The sequence below is a fragment of the Scyliorhinus canicula genome, chromosome 1, assembly GCF_902713615.1.
Source record: "Scyliorhinus canicula chromosome 1, sScyCan1.1, whole genome shotgun sequence".
NCBI classification, from domain to species: Eukaryota; Metazoa; Chordata; class Chondrichthyes; order Carcharhiniformes; family Scyliorhinidae; genus Scyliorhinus; species Scyliorhinus canicula.
This window is the reverse complement of record NC_052146.1, coordinates 4,151,430-4,170,482: the sequence shown is the minus strand read 5'-3', so window position 1 is coordinate 4,170,482 and position 19,053 is coordinate 4,151,430. Positions and strand designations below refer to the sequence as shown.

The following is a 19,053-nucleotide window of genomic DNA, read 5'->3' as shown; positions in this document are numbered from 1 at the left end:
TGCATTTTGTAGCTTTTTATATTGATGGAAAGATGTTTTTGCTGAGTGAAACTCGAGGGTGGGGGGTGGAAATGAGGTTCTCGCTGGTGACCAACAGATGCAGTCACATAAAATGATCATTCGGAGATTGATTTGGTTTCATTTTGTGCCCATCAGCGAATAAGATGCTCGTGGATTCCTGGTTGAAATTTAAATTGGAATAATTTGCTGCGCCTTAACTCATTTTGTGCAGCAAAACACGAGATTTAAAAAAAGGCCACTTGCACCTCCTTCAAACTAGCTGAATCCACCATCGCTAAAGAGTGTACAACGTGGAGTTTCTGCCTATTTGTTGAAAACATATTACATTAGAAGCAGCCATTTTGGGGATGTTATCTAAGGATGAACCTATGGCCTATACCCATTGGAGATGTAGAAGTGATCTTATTGAAACAGGAAATCCTGATTTGGCTTGATAGGGTGGATACAGAGAAGGTGTTTCCTCATGGGACTAGAACAAAGAAACATTTTAAGAATGAGGTCTCCCTTTCCAGGTGGAGATGGAAGAGGATATTTTGCTTTAATGGTTAGTCTGGGGGCTGCAGAAGGACTTGGACAAGCTAGGAGAGTGGGCAAAGAAGTGGCAAATGAAATATAATGTGGAAAAGTGTGAGGCTATGCACTTTGGCAGGAGGAATGGAGGCACAGACTATTTTGTAAATGGGGAAATAGAAAATCAGAAGCACAAGGGGACTTGGGAGTCCTTGTTCACGATTCTCTTCAGGTTAACGTGCAGGTTCAGTCGGCAGTTAGGTAGGCAAATGCAATGTTAGCATTCATGTCGAGACGGCTAGAATACAAGACCAGGGATGTACTTCTGAGGCTGTATAAGGCTCTGGTCAGATCCCATTTGGAGTATTGTGAGCAGTTTGGGCCCCGTATCTAAGGAAGGATGTGCTGGGCCTTGGAAAGGGTCCAGAGGAGATTCACAAGAATGATCTCTGGAATGAAGAGCTTGTCGTATGAGGAACGGTTGAGGACTCTGGGTCTGTACTCGTTGGAGTTTAGAAGGCTGAGGGGGAATCTTATTGAAATTTACAGGATACTGCAAGGCCTGGACATGGAGAGGATGTTTCCACTTGTAGGAAAAACTAGAACCAGAGGACACAATCTCCGACTAAAGGGACGATCCTTTAAAACAGAGATGAGGAGGACGTTCGACAGCCAGAGAGTGGTGAATCTGTGGAACTCTTTGCCGCAAAAGGCTTTGGAGGTCAATTCACTTGAGTGTCTTTAAGACAGAGATCGATAGGTTCTTGATTGGGGATAAGAAAAATATCAGCCATGACTTTAAATGGCTGAGCAAACTCGATGGGCCGAGTGGCTTGATTCTGCTCCTATCTCTTCTGGGATTACAGAATTCTGTTCCACAGGAAGGTTGGCTCATTGAATATGTTCAAGGCTGTTCGATTTTTGATAGACGAGAGTCAAGAGCTGTGGGTGGCAGACAGGAAGGTGAAGCTGAGACTACAAGCAGATAAGCCATGATCCTTTCAAATGGCAGAGCAGGCTTGACGGGCTTTCTCTTCAGTCCAATGTTCCTAGATTTCAAGATTCCTGTTCAAGATTCAAATTTGATGGGAAGCCAGAGCTGCAGGGTTGTGGAAGTTTGGGTCTCAACAGTGCAGAAGTGCCAAGCTGGGCCTGTTATACATAGAACAGACAGTGCAGGAGGCCATTCGGCCCATTGAGTCTGCACCGACACACACTAAGCTCTCACATCCAGAGAGGGAGGTGGTGTGAATGGGAACACAGATTCCGGAGAGGGAGGCGGTGTGAATGGGAATGCAGATTCCGGAGAGGGAGGCGGTGTGAATGGGAACGGGACACAGATTCCGGAGAGGGAGGCGGTGTGAATGGGAACGCAGATTCCGGAGAGGGACGCGGTGTGAATGGGAACGCAGATTCCGGAGAGGGAGGCGGTGTGAATGGGAACGCAGATTCCGGAGAGGGAAGCAGTGTGAATGGGAACGCAGATTCCGGAGAGGGAGGCGGTGTGAATGGGAACACAGATTCCGTAGAGGGAAGCGGTGTGAATGGGAACGCAGATTCCGGAGAGGGAAGCGGTGTGAATGGGAACGCAGATTCCGGATAGGGAGGCGGTGTGAATGGGAACGCAGATTCCGGAGAGGGAGGCGCTGTGAATGGGAACGCAGATTCCGGAGAGGGAGGCGGTGTGAATGGGAACGCAGATTCCGGAGAGGGGGGCGGTGTGAATGGGAACGCAGATTCCGGAGAGGGAGGCGGTGTGAATGGGAACACAGATTCCGGAGAGGGAGGCGGTGTGAATGGGAGCGCAGGTTCCGGAGAGGGAGGCGGTGTGAATGGGAGCGCAGGTTCCGGAGAGGGAGGCGGTGTGAATGGGAGCGCAGGTTCCGGAGAGGGAGGCGGTGTGAATGGGAACGGGAACGCAGATTCCGGAGAGGGAGGCGGTGTGAATGGGAGCGCAGGTTCCGGAGAGGGAGGCGGTGTGAATGGGAGCGCAGGTTCCGGAGAGGGAGGCGGTGTGAATGGGAACGCAGATTCCGGAGAGGGAGGCGGTGTGAATGGGAACATAGATTCCGGAGAGGGAGGCGGTGTGAATGGGAGCGCAGGTTCCGGAGAGGGAGGCGGTGTGAATGGGAACGCAGGTTCCGGAGAGGGAGGCGGTGTGAATGGGAACACAGATTCCGGAGTGGGATGCGGTGTGAATGGGACAACAGATTCTGGAGAGGGAGGCGGTGTGAATGGGAACGGAGATTCCGGAGAGGGAGGCGGTGTGAATGGGAACGCAGATTCCGGAGAGGGAGACGCTGTGAATGGGAACGCAGATTCCGGAGAGGGAGGCGGTGTGAATGGGAACGAAGATTCCGGAGAGGGAGGCGGTGTGAATGGGAACACAGATTCCGGAGAGGGAAGCGGTGCGAATGGGAACACAGATTCCGGAGAGGGAGGCGGTGTGAATGGGAACACAGATTCCGGAGAGGGAGGCGGTGTGAATGGGAACGGAGATTCCGGAGAGGGAGGCGGTGTGAATGGGAACGGAGATTCCGGAGAGGGAGGCGGTGTGAATGGGAACGCAGATTCCGGAGAGGGAGGCGGTGTGAATGGGAACGCAGATTCTGGAGAGGGAAGCGGTGTGAATGGGAACGCAGATTCCGGAGAGGGAAGCGGTGTGAATGGTAACGGGAACGCAGATTCCGGAGAGCGAGGCGGTGTGAATGGGAACGCAGATTCCGGAGAGGGAGGCGGTGTGAATGGGAACGGGACACAGATTCCGGAGAGGGAAGCGGTGTGAATGGGAACGCAGATTCCGGAGAGTGAGGCGGTGTGAATGGGAACGCAGATTCCGGAGAGGGAGGCGGTGTGAATGGGAACGGGAACACAGATTCCGGAGAGGGAAGCGGTGTGAATAGGAACACAGTTTCCGGAGAGGGAGGCGGTGTGAATGGGAACGCAGATTCCGGAGAGGGAAGCGGTGCGAATGGGAACGCAGATTCCGGAGAGGGAGGCGGTGTGAATGGGAACGCAGATTCCGGAGAGGGAAGCGGTGTGAATGGGAACGCAGATTCCGGAGAGGGAAGCGGTGTGAACGGGAACGCAGATTCCGGAGAGGGAGGCGGTGTGAATGGGAACGCAGATTCCGGAGAGGGAGGCGGTGTGAATGGGAACGGGAACACATATTCCGGAGAGGGAAGTGGTGTGAATGGGAACGGGAACACAGATTCCGGAGAGCGAGGCGGTGTGATTGGGAACGCCAGATTCCGGAGAGGGAAGCGGTGTGAATGGGAACGCAGATTCTGGAGAGGGAAGCGGTGTGAATGGGAACGCAGATTCTGGAGAGGGAGGCGGTGTGAATGGGAATGGGAACGCAGATTCCGGAGAGGGAAACGGTGTGAATGGGAACGGGACACAGATTCCGGAGAGTGAGGCGGTGTGAATGGGAACGCAGATTCCGGAGAGTGAGGCGGTGTGAATGGGAACGCAGATTCCGGAGAGGGAGGCGGTGTGAATGGGAACGGGAACACAGATTCCGGAGAGGGAAGCGGTGTGAATAGGAACGCAGTTTCCGGAGAGGGAGGCGGTGTGAACGGGAACACAGATTCCGGAGAGTGAGGCGGTGTGAATGGGAACGCAGATTCCGGAGAGGGAAGCGGTGTGAATGGGAACGCAGATTCCGGAGAGGGAAGCGGTGTGAATGGGAACGCAGATTCCGGAGAGGGAAGCGGTGTGAATGGGAACGCAGATTCCGAAGAGGGAGGCGGTGTGAATGGGAACGCAGATTCCGGAGAGGGAAGCGGTGTGAATGGGAACGCAGATTCCGGAGAGGGAAGCGGTGTGAATGGGAACGCAGATTCCGAAGGGGGAGGCGGTGTGAATGGGAACGCAGATTCCGGAGAGGGAAGCGGTGTGAATGGGAACGCAGATTCCGAAGAGGGAGGCGGTGTGAATGGGAACGCAGATTCCGGAGAGGGAAGCGGTGTGAATGGGAACGCAGATTCCGGAGAGGGAGGCGGTGTGAATGGGAACGCAGATTCCGGAGAGGGAGGCGGTGTGAATGGGAACGCAGATTCCGGAGAGGGTAGTGGTGTGAACGGGAACACAGATTCCGGAGAGGGAGGCGGTGTGAATGGGAACGCAGATTCCGGAGAGGGAAGCGGTGTGAATGGGAACGCAGATCCCGGAGAGGGAAGCGGTGTGAACGGGAACGCAGATTCCGGAGAGGGAGGCGGTGTGAATGGGAACGGGAACACATATTCCGGAGAGGGAAGTGGTGTGAACGGGAACACAGATTCCGGAGAGCGAGGCGGTGTGAATGGGAACGCCAGATTCCGGAGAGGGAAGCGGTGTGAATGGGAACGCAGATTCGTGAGAGGGAAGCGGTGTGAATGGGAACGCAGATTCCGGAGAGGGAAGCGGTGTGAATGGGAACGCAGATTCCGGAGAGGGAAGCGGTGTGAATGGGAACGGAGATTCCGGAGAGGGAAGCGGTGTGAATGGGAACGGAGATTCCGGAGAGGGAGGCGGTGTGAATGGGAACGGGAACGCAGATTCCGGAGAGGGAAGCGGTGTGAATGGGAACAGGACACAGGTTCCGGAGAGGGAGGCGGTATGAATGGGAACGGAGATTCCGGAGAGGGAGGCGGTGTGAATGGGAACGCAGATTCCGGAGAGCGAGGCGGTATGAATGGGAACGCAGATTCCGGAGAGGGAGGCGGTGTGAATGAGAACACAGATTCCGGAGAGGGAAGCGCTGTGAATGGGAACGCATTTCCGGAAAGGGAAGCGGTGTGAATGGGAATGGGACACAGATTCCGGAGAGGGAGGCGGTGTGAATGGGAACGGGAACACATATTCCGGAGAGGGAGGCGGTGTGAATGGGAACACAGATTCCGGAGTGGGATGCGGTGTGAATGGGACAACAGATTCTGGAGAGGGAGGCGGTGTGAATGGGAACGGAGATTCCGGAGAGGGAGGCGGTGTGAATGGGAACGCAGATTCCGGAGAGGGAGACGCTGTGAATGGGAAGGCAGATTCCGGAGAGGGAGGCGGTGTGAATGGGAACGAAGATTCCGGAGAGGGAGGCGGTGTGAATGGGAACGGGAACACAGATTCCGGAGAGGGAAGCGGTGTGAATAGGAACGCAGTTTCCGGAGAGGGAGGCGGTGTGAATGGGAACGCAGATTCCGGAGAGGGAGGCGGTGTGAATGGGAACGCAGATTCCGGAGAGGGAAGCGGTGTGAATGGGAACGCAGATTCCGGAGAGGGAAGCGGTGTGAATGGGAACGGAGATTCCGAAGAGGGAGGCGGTGTGAATGGGAACGCAGATTCCGAAGAGGGAGGCGGTGTGAATGGGAACGCAGATTCCGGAGAGGGGGGCGGTGTGAATGGGAACGCAGATTCTGGAGAGGGAGGCGGTGTGAATGGGAACGCAGATTCCGGAGAGGGAAGCGGTGTGAATGGGAACGCAGATTCCGAAGAGGGAGGCGGTGTGAATGGGAACGCAGATTCCGGAGAGGGAGGCGCTGTGAATGGGAACGCAGATTCCGGAGAGGGTAGTGGTGTGAACGGGAACACAGATTCCGGAGAGGGAGGCGGTGTGAATGGGAACGCAGATTCCGGAGAGGGAAGCGGTGTGAACGGGAACGCAGATTCCGGAGAGGGAGGCGGTGTGAATGGGAACGGGAACACATATTCCAGAGAGGGAAGTGGTGTGAGCGGGAACACAGATTCCGGAGAGCGAGGCGGTGTGAATGGGAACGCCAGATTCCGGAGAGGGAGGCGGTGTGAATGGGAACGGGAACACAGATTCCGGAGAGGGAAGCGGTGTGAATGGGAACGCAGATTCTGGAGAGGGAAGCGGTGTGAATGGGAACTCAGATTCCGGAGAGGGAAGCGGTGTGAATGGGAACGCAGATTCTGGAGAGGGAAGCGGTGTGAATGGGAACGCAGATTCCGGAGAGGGAAGCGGTGTGAATAGGAACGGAGATTCCGGAGAGGGAAGCGGTGTGAATGGGAACGGAGATTCCGGAGAGGGAGGCGGTGTGAATCGGAACGGGAACGCAGATTGCGGAGAGGGAAGCGGTGTGAACGGGAACGCAGATTCCGGAGAGGGAAGCGGTGTGAATGGGAACAGGACACAGGTTCCGGAGAGGGAGGCGGTATGAATGGGAACGGAGATTCCGGAGAGGGAAGCGGTGTGAATGGGAACGCAGATTCCGGAGAGCGAGGCGGTATGAATGGGAACGCAGATTCCGGAGAGGGAAGCGGTGTGAATGGGAACGCAGATTCCGGAGAGGGAGGCGGTGTGAATGGGAACGCAGATTCCGGAGAGGGAAGCGGTGTGAATGGGAACGCAGATTCCGAAGAGGGAGGCGGTGTGAATGGGAACGCAGATTCCGGAGAGGGAAGCGGTGTGAATGGGAACGCAGATTCTGGAGAGGGAAGCGGTGTGAATGGGAACGCAGATTCCGAAGAGGGAGGCGGTGTGAATGGGAACGCAGATTCCGGAGAGGGAAGCGGTGTGAATGGGAACGCAGATTCCGAAGAGGGAGGCGGTGTGAATGGGAACGCAGATTCCGGAGAGGGAGGCGCTGTGAATGGGAACGCAGATTCCGGAGAGGGTAGTGGTGTGAACGGGAACACAGATTCCGGAGAGGGAAGCGGTGTGAATGGGAACGCAGATTCCGGAGAGGGAAGCGGTGTGAACGGGAACGCAGATTCCGGAGAGGGAGGCTGTGTGAATGGGAACGGGAACACATATTCCAGAGAGGGAAGTGGTGTGAACGGGAACACAGATTCCGGAGAGCGAGGCGGTGTGAATGGGAACGCCAGATTCCGGAGAGGGAAGCGGTGTGAATGGGAACGCAGATTCTGGAGAGGGAAGCGTTGTGAATGGGAACGCAGATTCCGGAGAGGGAAGCGGTGTGAATGGGAACGCAGATTCCGGAGAGGGAAGCGGTGTGAATGGGAACGGAGATTCCGGAGAGGGAAGCGGTGTGAATGGGAACGCAGATTCCGGAGAGGGAAGCGGTGTGAATGGGAACGCAGATTCCGGAGAGGGAAGCGGTGTGAATGGGAACGGAGATTCCGGAGAGGGAAGCGGTGTGAATGGGAACGGAGATTCCGGAGAGGGAAGCGGTGTGAATGGGAACGGGAACGCAGATTCCGGAGAGGGAAGCGGTGTGAATGGGAACAGGACACAGGTTCCGGAGAGGGAGGCGGTATGAATGGGAACGGAGATTCCGGAGAGGGAGGCGGTGTGAATGGGAACGCAGATTCCGGAGAGCGAGGCGGTATGAATGGGAACGCAGATTCCGGAGAGGGAGGCGGTGTGAATGAGAACACAGATTCCGGAGAGGGAAGCGCTGTGAATGGGAACGCATTTCCGGAAAGGGAAGCGGTGTGAATGGGAATGGGACACAGATTCCGGAGAGGGAGGCGGTGTGAATGGGAACGGGAACACATATTCCGGAGAGGGAGGCGGTGTGAATGGGAACACAGATTCCGGAGTGGGATGCGGTGTGAATGGGACAACAGATTCTGGAGAGGGAGGCGGTGTGAATGGGAACGGAGATTCCGGAGAGGGAGGCGGTGTGAATGGGAACGCAGATTCCGGAGAGGGAGACGCTGTGAATGGGAAGGCAGATTCCGGAGAGGGAGGCGGTGTGAATGGGAACGAAGATTCCGGAGAGGGAGGCGGTGTGAATGGGAACGGGAACACAGATTCCGGAGAGGGAAGCGGTGTGAATAGGAACGCAGTTTCCGGAGAGGGAGGCGGTGTGAATGGGAACGCAGATTCCGGAGAGGGAGGGCGGTGTGAATGGGAACGCAGATTCCGGAGAGGGAAGCGGTGTGAATGGGAACGCAGATTCCGGAGAGGGAAGCGGTGTGAATGGGAACGGAGATTCCGAAGAGGGAGGCGGTGTGAATGGGAACGCAGATTCCGGAGAGGGAGGCGGTGTGAATGGGAACGCAGATTCCGGAGAGGGGGGCGGTGTGAATGGGAACGCAGATTCTGGAGAGGGAGGCGGTGTGAATGGGAACGCAGATTCCGGAGAGGGAAGCGGTGTGAATGGGAACGCAGATTCCGAAGAGGGAGGCGGTGTGAATGGGAACGCAGATTCCGGAGAGGGAGGCGCTGTGAATGGGAACGCAGATTCCGGAGAGGGTAGTGGTGTGAACGGGAACGCAGATTCCGGAGAGGGAGGCGGTGTGAATGGGAACGCAGATTCCGGAGAGGGAAGCGGTGTGAACGGGAACGCAGATTCCGGAGAGGGAGGCGGTGTGAATGGGAACGGGAACACATATTCCAGAGAGGGAAGTGGTGTGAGCGGGAACACAGATTCCGGAGAGCGAGGCGGTGTGAATGGGAACGCCAGATTCCGGAGAGGGAGGCGGTGTGAATGGGAACGGGAACACAGATTCCGGAGAGGGAAGCGGTGTGAATGGGAACGCAGATTCTGGAGAGGGAAGCGGTGTGAATGGGAACGCAGATTCCGGAGAGGGAAGCGGTGTGAATGGGAACGCAGATTCTGGAGAGGGAAGCGGTGTGAATGGGAACGCAGATTCCGGAGAGGGAAGCGGTGTGAATAGGACGGAGATTCCGGAGAGGGAAGCGGTGTGAATGGGAACGGAGATTCCGGAGAGGGAGGCGGTGTGAATCGGAACGGGAACGCAGATTCCGGAGAGGGAAGCGGTGTGAACGGGAACGCAGATTCCGGAGAGGGAAGCGGTGTGAATGGGAACAGGACACAGGTTCCGGAGAGGGAGGCGGTATGAATGGGAACGGAGATTCCGGAGAGGGAAGCGGTGTGAATGGGAACGCAGATTCCGGAGAGCGAGGCGGTATGAATGGGAACGCAGATTCCGGAGAGGGAAGCGGTGTGAATGGGAACGCAGATTCCGGAGAGGGAGGCGGTGTGAATGGGAACGCAGATTCCGGAGAGGGAAGCGGTGTGAATGGGAACGCAGATTCCGAAGAGGGAGGCGGTGTGAATGGGAACGCAGATTCCGAAGAGGGAAGCGGTGTGAATGGGAACGCAGATTCCGAAGAGGGAGGCGGTGTGAATGGGAACGCAGATTCCGGAGAGGGAGGCGCTGTGAATGGGAACGCAGATTCCGGAGAGGGTAGTGGTGTGAACGGGAACACAGATTCCGGAGAGGGAAGCGGTGTGAATGGGAACGCAGATTCCGGAGAGGGAAGCGGTGTGAACGGGAACGCAGATTCCGGAGAGGGAGGCTGTGTGAATGGGAACGGGAACACATATTCCAGAGAGGGAAGTGGTGTGAACGGGAACACAGATTCCGGAGAGCGAGGCGGTGTGAATGGGAACGCCAGATTCCGGAGAGGGAAGCGGTGTGAATGGGAACGCAGATTCTGGAGAGGGAAGCGTTGTGAATGGGAACGCAGATTCCGGAGAGGGAAGCGGTGTGAATGGGAACGCAGATTCCGGAGAGGGAAGCGGTGTGAATGGGAACGGAGATTCCGGAGAGGGAAGCGGTGTGAATGGGAACGGAGATTCCGGAGAGGGAGGCGGTGTGAATGGGAACGGGAACGCAGATTCCGGAGAGGGAAGCGGTGTGAATGGGAACAGGACACAGGTTCCGGAGAGGGAGGCGGTATGAATGGGAACGGAGATTCCGGAGAGGGAGGCGGTGTGAATGGGAACGCAGATTCCGGAGAGCGAGGCGGTATGAATGGGAACGCAGATTCCGGAGAGGGAGGCGGTGTGAATGAGAACACAGATTCCGGAGAGGGAAGCGCTGTGAATGGGAACGCATTTCCGGAAAGGGAAGCGGTGTGAATGGGAATGGGACACAGATTCCGGAGAGGGAGGCGGTGTGAATGGGAACGGGAACACATATTCCGGAGAGGGAGGCGGTGTGAATGGGAGCGCAGGTTCCGGAGAGGGAGGCGGTGTGAATGGGAACACAGATTCCGGAGTGGGATGCGGTGTGAATGGGACAACAGATTCTGGAGAGGGAGGCGGTGTGAATGGGAACGGAGATTCCGGAGAGGGAGGCGGTGTGAATGGGAACGCAGATTCCGGAGAGGGAGACGCTGTGAATGGGAACGCAGATTCCGGAGAGGGAGGCGGTGTGAATGGGAACGAAGATTCCGGAGAGGGAGGCGGTGTGAATGGGAACACAGATTCCGGAGAGGGAAGCGGTGCGAATGGGAACACAGATTCCGGAGAGGGAGGCGGTGTGAATGGGAACGCAGATTCCGGAGAGGGAGGCGGTGTGAATGAGAACGGAGATTCCGGAGAGGGAGGCGGTGTGAATGGTAACGGGAACGCAGATTCCGGAGAGCGAGGCGGTGTGAATGGGAACGCAGATTCCGGAGAGGGAAGCGGTGTGAATGGGAACGCAGATTCCGGAGAGGGAGGCGGTGTGAATGGGAACGGGACACAGATTCCGGAGAGGGAAGCGGTGTGAATGGGAACGCAGATTCCGGAGAGTGAGGCGGTGTGAATGGGAACGCATTTCCGGAAAGGGAAGCGGTGTGAATGGGAATGGGACACAGATTCCGGAGAGGGAGGCGGTGTGAATGGGAACGGGAACACATATTCCGGAGAGGGAGGCGGTGTGAATGGGAGCGCAGGTTCCGGAGAGGGAGGCGGTGTGAATGGGAACACAGATTCCGGAGTGGGATGCGGTGTGAATGGGACAACAGATTCTGGAGAGGGAGGCGGTGTGAATGGGAACGGAGATTCCGGAGAGGGAGGCGGTGTGAATGGGAACGCAGATTCCGGAGAGGGAGACGCTGTGAATGGGAACGCAGATTCCGGAGAGGGAGGCGGTGTGAATGGGAACGAAGATTCCGGAGAGGGAGGCGGTGTGAATGGGAACACAGATTCCGGAGAGGGACGCGGTGCGAATGGGAACACAGATTCCGGAGAGGGAGGCGGTGTGAATGGGAACACAGATTCCGGAGAGGGAGGCGGTGTGAATGGGAACGGAGATTCCGGAGAGGGAGGCGGTGTGAATGGTAACGGGAACGCAGATTCCGGAGAGTGAGGCGGTGTGAATGGGAACGCAGATTCCGGAGAGGGAGGCGGTGTGAATGGGAACGGGAACACAGATTCCGGAGAGGGAAGCGGTGTGAATGGGAACGCAGTTTCCGGAGAGGGAGGCGGTGTGAATGGGAACGCAGATTCCGGAGAGGGAAGCGGTGCGAATGGGAACGCAGATTCCGGAGAGGGAGGCGGTGTGAATGGGAACGCAGATTCCGGAGAGGGAAGCGGTGTGAATGGGAACGCAGATTCCGGAGAGGGAAGCGGTGTGAATGGGAACGCAGATTCCGGAGAGGGAGGCGGTGTGAATGGGAACGGGAACACATATTCCGGAGAGGGAAGTGGTGTGAATGGGAACGGGAACACAGATTCCGGAGAGCGAGGCGGTGTGAATGGGAACGCCAGATTCCGGAGAGGGAAGCGGTGTGAATGGGAACGCAGATTCTGGAGAGGGAAGCGCTGTGAATGGGAACGCAGTTTCCGGAGAGGGAGGCGGTGTGAATGGGAACGCAGATTCCGGAGAGGGAAGCGGTGTGAATGGGAACGGAGATTCCGGAGAGGGAAGCGGTGTGAATGGGAACGGAGATTCCGGAGAGGGAGGCGGTGTGAATGGAAATGGGAACGCAGATTCCGGAGAGGGAAACGGTGTGAATGGGAACGCAGATTCCGGAGAGGGAGGCGCTGTGAATGGGAACGCAGATTCCGGAGAGGGTAGTGGTGTGAACGGGAACACAGATTCCGGAGAGGGAGGCGGTGTGAATGGTAACGGGAACGCAGATTCCGGAGAGGGAAGCGGTGTGAATGGAAACGCAGATTCCGGAGAGGGAAGTGGTGTGAATGGGAACGCAGATTCCGGAGAGGGAGGCGGTGTGAATGGGAACGGGAACACATATTCCGGAGAGGGAAGTGGTGTGAACGGGAACACAGATTCCGGAGAGCGAGGCGGTGTGAATGGGAACGCCAGATTCCGGAGAGGGAAGCGGTGTGAATGGGAACGCAGATTCTGGAGAGGGAAGCGGTGTGAATGGGAACGCAGATTCCGGAGAGGGAAGCGGTGTGAATGGGAACGCAGATTCCGGAGAGGGAAGCGGTGTGAATGGGAACGGAGATTCCGGAGAGGGAAGCGGTGTGAATGGGAACGGAGATTCCGGAGAGGGAGGCGGTGTGAATGGGAACGGGAACGCAGATTCCGGAGAGGGAAGCGGTGTGAATGGGAACAGGACACAGGTTCCGGAGAGGGAGGCGGTATGAATGGGAACGGAGATTCCGGAGAGGGAGGCGGTGTGAATGGGAACGCAGATTCCGGAGAGCGAGGCGGTATGAATGGGAACGCAGATTCCGGAGAGGGAGGCGGTGTGAATGAGAACACAGATTCCGGAGAGGGAAGCGCTGTGAATGGGAACGCATTTCCGGAAAGGGAAGCGGTGTGAATGGGAATGGGACACAGATTCCGGAGAGGGAGGCGGTGTGAATGGGAATGCAGATTCCGGAGAGGGAGGCGGTGTGAATGGGAGCGCAGGTTCCGGAGAGGGAGGCGGTGTGAATGGGAACACAGATTCCGGAGAGGGAAGCGGTGTGAATGGGAACGCAGATTCCGGAGAGGGAGGCGGTGTTAATGGGAACGCAGATTCCAGAGAGGGAAGCGGTGTGAATGGGAACGGGAATACAGATTCCGGAGAGGAAGGCGGTGTGAATGGGACACAGATTCCGGATAGGGAGGCGGTGTGAATGGGAACGCAGATTCCGGAGAGGGCGGCGGTGTGAATGGGAACCCAGGTTCCGGAGAGGGAGGCGGTGTGAATGGGAACACCGATTCCGGAGAGGGAGGCGGTGTGAATGGGAATGGGACACAGATTCCGGAGAGGGAGGCGGTGTGAATGGGAACACAGATTCCGGAGAGGGGGGCGGTGTGAATGGGAACACAGATTCCGGAGAGGGGGGCGGTGTGAATGGGAACGCAGATTCCGGAGAGGGAGGCGGTGTGAATGGGAACGCAGATTCCGGAGAGGGAGGCGGTGTGAATGGGAACGGAAATTCCGGAGACGGAGGCGGTGTGAATGGGAACGGGACACAGATTCCGGAGAGGGAGGCGGTGTGAATGGGAACGGGAACGCAGATTCCAGAGAGTGAGGCGGTGTGAATGGGAACGGGAACACAGATTCCGGAGAGGGAGGCGGTGTGAAATGGAACGCAAATTCCGGAGAGGGAAGCGGTGTGAATGGGAATGGAGATTCCGGAGAGGGAAGCGGTGTGAATGGGAACGGAGATTCCGGAGAGGGAAGCGGTGTGAATGGGAACGGAGATTCCGGAGAGGGAGGCGGTGTGAATGGGAACGGAGATTCCGGAGAGGGAGGCGGTGTGAATGGGAACGCAGATTCCGGAGAGGGAGGCTGTGTGAATGGGAACGCAGATTCCGGAGTGGGAGGCGGTGTGAATGGGAACGCAGATTCCGGAGAGGGAAGCAGTGTGAATGGGAACGCAGATTCCGGAGAGGGAGGCTGTGTGAATGGGAACACAGATTCCGGAGAGCGAGGCGCTGTGAATGGGAATGCAGTTTCCGGAGAGGGAAGCGGTGTGAATGGGAACACAGATTCCGGAGAGGGAGGCGGTGTGAATGGGAACGGGACACAGATTCCGGAGAGGGAGGCGGTGTGAATGGGAACACAGATTCCGGAGAGGGAGGCGGTGTGAAATGGAACGCAAATTCCAGAGAGGGAAGCGGTGTGAATGGGAATGGAGATTCCGGAGAGGGAAGCGGTGTGAATGGGAACACAGATTCCGGAGAGGGAGGCGGTGTGAATGGGAGCGCAGTTTCCGGAGAGGAAGGTGGTGTGAACGGGAACGCAGATTCCGGAGAGCGAGGCGGTGTGAATGGGAACGCAGATTCCGGAGAGGGAAGTGGTGTGAATGGGAACGCAGATTCCGGAGAGGGAAGTGGTGTAAATGGGAACGGAGATTCCGGAGAGGGAAGCGGTGTGAATGAGAACACAGATTCCGGAGAGCGAGGCGGTGTGAATGGGAATGCAGTTTCCGGAGAGGGAAGCGGTGTGAATGGGAACACAGATTCCGGAGAGGGAGGCGGTGTGAATGGGAACACAGATTCCGGAGAGGGAGGCGGTGTGAATAGCACCGGATAGAAATTGTCCCATTGGGCAGACGCAGCATGGGTTCGTAAAAGGCAGGTCATGCCTAACTAATTTAGTGGAATTGTTTGAGGACATTACCAATGCAGTAGATAACGGGGAGCCGATGGATGTGGTATATCTGGATTTCCAGAAAGCCTTTGACAAGGTGCCACACAAAAGGTTGCTGCATAAGATAAAGACGCATGGCATTAAGGGTAAAGTAGTAGCATGGATAGAGGATTGGTTAATTAATAGAAAGCAAAGAGTGGGGATTAATGGGTGTTTCTCTGGTTGGCAATCAGTAGCTAGTGGTGTCCCTCAGGGATCCGTGTTGGGCCCACAATTGTTCACAATTTACATAGATGATTTGGAGTTGGGGACCAAGGGCAATGTGTCCAAGTTTGCAGATGACACTAAGATGAGTGGTAAAGCGAAAAGTGCAGAGGATACTGGAAGTCTGCAGAGGGATTTGGATAGGTTAAGTGAATGGGCTCGGGTCTGGCAGATGGAATACAATGTTGACACATGTGAGGTTATCCATTTTGGTAGGAATAACAGCAAATGGGATTATTATTTAAACGATAAAATATTAAAACATGCCGCTGTTCAGAGAGACTTGGGTGTGCTAGTGCATGAGTCACAGAAGGTTGATTTACAAGTGCAACAGGTGATTAAGAAGGCAAATGGAATTTTGTCCTTCATTGCTAGAGGGATGGAGTTTAAGACTAGGGAGGTTATGTTGCAATTGTATAAGGTGTTAGTGCGGCCACACCTGGAGTATTGTGTTCAGTTTTGGTCTCCTTACTTGAGAAAGGACGTACTGGCGCTGGAGGGTGTGCAGAGGAGATTCACTAGGTTAATCCCAGAGCTGAAGGGGTTGGATTATGAGGAGAGGTTGAGTAGACTGGGACTGTACTCGTTGGAATTTAGAAGGATGAGGGGGGATCTTGTAGAAACATTTAAAATTATGAAGGGAATAGATAGGATAGATGCGGGCAGGTTGTTTCCACTGGCGGGTGACAGCAGAACTAGGGGGCATAGCCTCAAAATAAGGGGAAGTAGATTTAGGACTGAGTTTAGGAGGAACTTCTTCACCCAAAGGGTTGTGAATCTATGGAATTCCTTGCCCAGTGAAGCAGTTGAGGCTCCTTCATTACATGTTTTTAAGGTAAAGATAGTTTTTTGAAGAATAAAGGGATTAAGGGTTATGGTGTTCGGGCCGGAAAGTGGAGCTGAGTCCACAAAAGATCAGCCATCATCTAATTGAATGGCGGAGCAGGCTCGAGGGGCCAGATGGCCTACTCCTGCTCCTAGTTCTTATGTTCTTATGAATGGGAGCGCAGTTTCCGGAGAGGAAGGCGGTGTGAATGGGAACGCATATTCCGGAGAGGGAAGCGGTGTGAATGGGAACGCAGATTCCGGAGAGGGAAGCAGGGTGAGCGAGGGCATGGAGGTCTCAGTGAGATGTTGGGATGGACATGAGGAGAGCAGCAGGCTATGAATCAGAGGATCGTGCACGCGAGTCAGAGTTGGAGCAGAAGACGACTTTCCGAAACGTTGCCAATCGGAGTATGTGGGAGATGTTTCAAACAAACTGCACAATGCTTAACGAGATTACAAGCCCCATTAACTTAACGTTAACACAAAAAAATGGAAACGAGGGCTTTCTGTTCAATGTTTTTAGACACTTGGGATTGTGAAATGTTCTATATAAACACATTCCTTTCTTTAAAGTGCTGGGGATATATTGAAAACATCATTAAAGAGAATGCTGAGAATTTCTGTTCCCTGCGGCAGATTAAAACTGTTTGTTTAACATGTCAATTCCAATCGTCATTTCAAATGTTTGGAAGATTGTTCATTTTTTTTCTCTTCAAAAGAAACCAAAGAAGAACTGGAAGAACTTACCGTCTCAATCAAGAGCACTGCCAACAGGGTCCGAAATAAGCTAAAGAGTAAGTGTTTTCAGAGAGGTCAGTAAGATGTTTCACCACAGGTCAGCTGCTTCACACATTTGTGAAAACCAGAGGGTTCAAAGGTTATAGGCTGCTCTTAGATAAAGGTTATAGGCTGCTCTAAGATGAAAAATTGGTGGAAGCCGATTCCATAACATTCAGAAGAAAATTGGATAAGTATTTGAAAAGGGAAAAAAGATTGCAGGATTCTGGTGAACAAACAGGGTGGTCGGATTAATTGAGTAACTGTACTACAGAGTTGACAGAAACAGACACAATGGCCTCTTTCTCTGCAGTATAATGTACAGCATCATCTTGCACTAACGTATACACACTCTCTATACATACAAGTGAAATCCGGCTCGGGTGGGTGTAGAGAAGCAAGGATACTGACCTGAATTATCTATATCTTTTAAGGGCTGTCGTGTTATTCTCTCCCCCAATTGACACCCAGTACAATGACAAAGGGATAAAGGTTTGTTCTGTCCCTCGCCCTGGCAAACTAACAGACCCAAGACTCACTGAAAGAGTATTCTATTTCACCTGAGGAAGGAGCAGTGCTCCGAAAGCTCATGTTTGAAACAAACCTGTTGGACTTTAACCTGGTGTTGTGAGACTTCTTACTGTCGTATTTCAAACAGATTGGGAATTCACTGCACTAACTGCTGCAGCTCCGACTTCTGGCTCTCTGGGTATTCCCTGAGACTTGTCGGCTCTGTCAATAAAAGGCATGGAAGTAACAAGTCACTATCTCTCCCTCCTCCTCCTCCTCCTCCTCCTCCCCCCCCCCCCCCCCCCCCCCCCCCCCCCCCCCCCAACATCAGACAAGTGATATCCTTCTGTTTCCTGACCACTTACGCTGGTGATGGAATTTTTGCATCCTGAAGGAATGTTTATCAATTAAATTTGCTTGTCTAATGGCAATGGCGGCACGGTGGCGCAGTGTTTAGCACATCTTCAGAGCCCAGGTTCAATTCCTGCCTTGGGTGACTCAGTGTGGAGTTTGCACGTGTCTGCGTGGGTTTCCTCCGGGTGCTCCAGTTTCCTCCCACAGTCCAAAGATGTGCAGGTTGGGCGGATTGGCCATGTTAAATTGCCCCTTAGGATCCAAAAGGTTAGGTGGGGTTACTGGGTTACAAGGACAGGGTGGAGGCATGGGCTTAAGTAGGTAGTTCTTTCCAAGGGCCGGTGCAGACTCGATGGATTGAATGGCCTCCTTCTGCACTGTAAACCCGATGGTTCTGTGAATAGCTTTGACATAATCAGTTTTGTTTTCTTGCAGTAATTTTCCTTCATGTTATTTTCTGAAACATTGTCTTCAAGACATTAGTCGTCCTCGTCCCTCGTTATAACACCGGGATCACTGCTGGGCCCCCTATTATTCGTCATTTATATAAATGACTTAGATGACTATGTGGGAGGTAGGATCAGTAAAAATAAAAAAGAATTAATCTTTAATGTCACAAGTAAGCTTACATTAACACTGCAATGAAGTTACTGTGAAAAGCCCCTAGTCGCCACATTCCGGCGCCTGTTCGGGTACACAGGGAGAATTCAGAATTCTGAGCCGGTCCGGGAATTGAACCCGCGGTGCTGGCCGCCTTCTGCATTACAAACCAGCTGTCTAGCCCACTGAGCTAAACCTGATCCTTTTTGCAGATGACACAAAGATTGGCCAAGTGCTTATCAGTGAGGCTGAGAGTCTTGGGTTACAGGAGATATAGATGGGAGGTCAAATGGACAGAAAAGTGGCAGATAGAATTTAATCCTGAAAAGTGTGAGGTTTTACATTTTGGAAGGAGCAATTTGACGGAGAAATATTCGATGAATGGCACCACGCTGGAAAGTCCTGAGGAACAAAGAGACCGTGGCGTGTTTGTCCATAGATCTCTGAAGGCAGACGGGCAGGTTAATAGGGTGGTGAAAAAGCTACATGGTACACTTGCCGTTATCAATCGTGGCATGGATTACAAAAGCAGGGAGGTGATGTTGGAGTTGTATGGAACATTGGTGAGGCCACAGTTGGAGCACTGTGTGTAATTCTGGTCACCACATTACAGGAAGGATGTGATTGTACTGGAGGGGGTGCAGAGGTGATTCACCAGGATGTTGCCTGGGACGGAACATTTTAGTTATGAAGAGAGTTTGGGTAGACTTGGTCGTTTGCTCTGGAACAGAGAAGACTGAGGGGCGACCTGATTGAGGTGGACAAGATTGTGAGGGACATGGACAGGGTGGATTGGGTGTTCCCCTTAGTTGAAGGGTCGGTTACGAGGGGTTAAATTAAAGCAATATCTGTTTCGGGAATATGTTATTCAAATGCTCCCTTATGATTGTTTGATAATTTAGCATATTAAATCTCCTGAACTCCTTCTCCATTTTTATTTTGTTTGCAATTTATGAATTTCACCTAGTCTCTGACTGCCCCTCTCACTG

At 54.2% G+C, this 19,053-nt stretch overlaps 1 protein-coding gene across 3 annotated transcripts in view; it reads left to right on the top strand.

The window, feature by feature from the left end:
- LOC119969010 (syntaxin-2-like) overlaps positions 1-19,053 on the top strand; it is a 100,760-nt gene that overhangs the window by 40,094 nt on the left and 41,613 nt on the right. For all 3 annotated transcript variants that reach the window (XR_005461295.1, XR_005461292.1, XM_038802162.1), the window contains exon 4: positions 16,543-16,617. Coding sequence is in view for 1 of the 3 variants with exons in the window: in XM_038802162.1 (XP_038658090.1) it covers positions 16,543-16,617 (75 nt within the window). In the remaining 2 variants the exon portion in view is untranslated. The remainder of the gene's footprint in view (positions 1-16,542; positions 16,618-19,053) is intronic.